Source organism: Aulonocara sp. 'chitande type north' Nkhata Bay, linkage group LG20 (genome assembly GCF_057382095.1).
Source record: "Aulonocara sp. 'chitande type north' Nkhata Bay isolate Kocher_YH1m ecotype deep benthic linkage group LG20, A_spYH_male_GT1.1, whole genome shotgun sequence".
Lineage (NCBI taxonomy): Eukaryota > Metazoa > Chordata > Actinopteri > Cichliformes > Cichlidae > Aulonocara > Aulonocara sp. 'chitande type north' Nkhata Bay.
In genome coordinates this window covers 20,981,408-20,984,786 of record NC_141363.1, presented here as the reverse complement: position 1 = coordinate 20,984,786, position 3,379 = coordinate 20,981,408, and the positions used below count along the sequence as shown (strand labels likewise).

General features: G+C 44.2%; 1 protein-coding gene across 1 annotated transcript; it reads left to right on the top strand.

Annotated features, from left to right (window-relative positions):
- The first annotated feature begins 1,697 nt into the window (after positions 1–1,697).
- LOC147305534 (uncharacterized) lies at positions 1,698–2,342 on the top strand. The gene has a single exon (XM_086278341.1). It carries the CDS (start codon positions 1,713–1,715, stop codon positions 2,340–2,342), a length of 630 nt encoding a protein of 209 aa, XP_086134467.1. The 5' UTR covers positions 1,698–1,712.
- The last annotated feature ends 1,037 nt before the right edge of the window (positions 2,343–3,379 follow it).

Below are 3,379 nucleotides of genomic sequence, written 5' to 3'. Positions count from 1 at the left end.
ATCTTGAGCTTTATTGTGAAAGGTTTATGTGGAACATAAACAAGCGGACACGCGATGCTGTTACCGTCATTGTTGCTAACGACAACGCATAAAAACAGGCGCTTGTCCGTCTGTAGTGTGGTTATATTAAATATAAGAGAAAGAGAGAACTTTAAGAAATGAATAATAACTACAGTGACCATCAAAACCATGAAGAAATATTGCTGTAAACAGTTGATTTTGCGACACCACGAAACAAACGATAGCGTAAAATGAAACGATAGACGTTTTTATATCGTCATCCGATATATATTGTTATATCGAACAGCCCTAGTTCAAACACTACTGTGTATTTAAAGGTAGGACAGTTCATGAGATTTCTGACAGTATATAGCAAATACTTTGAATGCCAAAGTCTCCATGCTGGTTCTGATGTAATCCTTGGGTTTTACTTTGCTCTCATGTTTCTGACTCTGAGTGGTTCTTTGTTCTTATTCCAGTTACTTCTTTTTCTGTTTGAAGGTTAGTTACTTGTGTGGATTACTGTCAGGGTTTTGTCTCGTCTTTCTGCTTTCTTTGTGAGTCTGGACTAAAATTCTTTTATTTTTGTGTATTTTTCGTCAACCATAACAAATTTACACCTCGAACCTTCTGAGGCCGTCTCAGACTCCGGTCTGGAACACTTCCTGAACCTAAAACAACATAAACTCGATGAGTCCTTCAGTAAGTTCCATCCCTAATCATATCTGCACAAACTAGACATTACAAGCAGGGGACTTTTTCACTGACGGGAGTGATTCTGATTCATCTGTAATGAACAAAATTATATCACATGATTCAGGACAGATTTACAGTCACGTGAAGAAGAAAGCACACCCACTGTCGATTAGTTTTAGCCTAATGATTCAGTATTTTGTAGAACCACTTTTAGAAGGAATATGTTGTTTTGACTTCATCAGACTCTCACAGAGTTGTGGATGAATTCTGGCTCTTGACAGCATCACGTCAGCTCATTTATGCTGTAAGCATTAGTGTATGCACAGCTCTCTGAAGAGCCTGCCACAGCATTTCAAATCAGGTTGAGGTCTGGACTTTGAGTCATTGCAGAAATTTGTTTTCTTCTTTTTCCCTTTTTGTTGGAGATCTGCATGTTGGGATGATTGTCTTGTTGCAATAACTAATTACAGTCAGGCGTTAGCAGACAGACAGATGGCCTCAAATCTGACTGCAGAATATTTTGGTACACAGAGGAGTTGGTGGTAAACTCAGTGAATGCAAGGTTCCCAAATCCTCAGCCCTGCCGACAGTTGGCATGAGGTGTTTTCGCTGATACGCTGTCCTTGGTTTTCACCAGACGTGGTGCTGTGCATAACGGCCAGACATCTCTACTTTCATCTCATCTGTCTGAACGACATCGTTGCAGAAGTCTTGTGGTTTGCTCAACTTTGCAAACCTGAACCTCGCTGTCGTGTCCTTTTTAGAGAAGAGCTTTCTCCTGGCAGCTCTTCCAAACAATTCACAATGCAGGAACTCCAGCAACACTTAAGGGAAGAGGAACAACTTTATTGACTGACATTTTCTCGTTTGGCTCTCGGCGAAGGCGGTCGCACTTTTTCTCCTCTCCTCTCCCTTATCTTCTCTGCTTAGCTTCTTATGTCCTTGTCTTGTCTTGTGTTTTTACTTTTCCCTGGAACACTCTCTCACAGTCTGTTTCTAAAACCTAAAAGAGAATTATGGATTTGATCAACTGGTCTCTGAATTCTATTGACACCCTTTCCTCAACGAGAAGTCTGGGCTCGGGAGAACCCGAGTGCCCTGGAGGGACTTTCCCTGCTGGATACACGATGGACAGGTGGCAGACATGGAGGGTCGTGTGCCTGGCGGGACTGTCGATCGAGGACGCTGAAGATATCTACCTATTCGGAACCATGATAACAGGGATCTTGCTGATCGGAGCTGGCTTGGCCCTGGCTTATCGGAGAATTAAGAAAGCGGAACCGGCTGTTCAAACCCCCCCAAGGCTGCCCGCTGGGATTGAAACGATGGGACGAGGCGCGACTTCTCAGAACGGGCTCATTGAGAGCAGCATGGTTAAGATCTTGGAGACGCTTACAGCTGCTGTGAATACTCAGAATAAGACCTCTGAGCGTACATTGGATTACATCAGGGAGAAGTTCAATCAGAATAAGACCTCTGAGCAAAAGTTGGATCACATCTTGGAGCAGCTCACTGCAGTCGTGAGTTCTCAGAATCGGCTCTTTGAGCACAAGAATGACAAGACCACGGAGCGCAAGTCTGATAACATCATGGAGAAGCTCGCGGCTCTCCAACGGGAGATTGAGAGACCAGTGTCGGAGTGTTAAAGAACAGCTTTGAAATTCTCATGAGTTGTTCGCATAAAAGAAAAACCACCATTATGATGCGGCTATCCCTTCGGCGCCAGCTGTGGGCTCAAGGCTGGAGCCAAACAACAACACCCTGATAACGACTGTTTAGTCTGTTCCTTCCCATTCCATGCAAAGCCACCTGTGTTGGCTGGCAGACTGTTTACTTAGCCTAGCAGGGCGAAGGACACTGTCTCAGCTGAACTCTGGACACACACACACACATACATATACACTGATATGCACACACGCATCACCCCTCCCTTTCCAAACGCCTTCGATGCTTGTTCCCTCCTGGGAACACGGCGGGTCTGAGCCCACGCTGGAATGGTAGCGCTGGGCAGGATGGCTGCTGTGTTTGCTTCAGATTACTCCCCACCCCCCACCCGACCCTGTGGCTTGTCACGTGCTCTATAATGTTGTGCTGTGGACATTTATGTGCTTTTTTGTGCAGAGGAGTTTTTTTGTTTCCTGTTCTCATGCTGTCCTCCCAGGAGCCCAGCATGAGTAGAGGTCTCTTTTTTTCCTCTTGTACTTTCCCATTGTAGTGTATATTTCAGTGTTTTTCTGTAACGCTACCGATCTCCGACCTGTATCCCCATGTGATGTCTGTGTTGTGTGTGTATGGTCAGGGGAGGGGGTCCCATTTCACTGCAGGGCAACCTGCACGTGGCGAATAAAGCATTGATTGATTGATTGATTGATTGATTGATTGATTGATTGACCAACGCATTTCGGCTTGTGACCTTCATCAGGGTCATAGAAAAACATTGTAGAAGTGTGCTTAAATAAAAGACAGGGAACAAAAAAAATTCAAATTAACCAATCACATCTTAATAGATAGAACAGCTGACACATAACAGGTTGGTATTGGTTAATTGGTCACGTCCAAGTAAATACTGGACTAGATCATCAGCTTCCAAACAAGCCTTTTCAGTCTTTTTCTAATTGCTCTGCCATGAACTTTAACAGTGGCTCATAGTGTGGTGGTTTACACATTTGCATAACAAGTATAA

What these genes read in the sequence shown, in the direction of transcription:
- LOC147305534 (XM_086278341.1), top strand. Translation starts at nt 1,713, where the DNA reads ATGGATTTGATCAACTGGTCTCTGAATTCTATTGACACCCTTTCCTCA.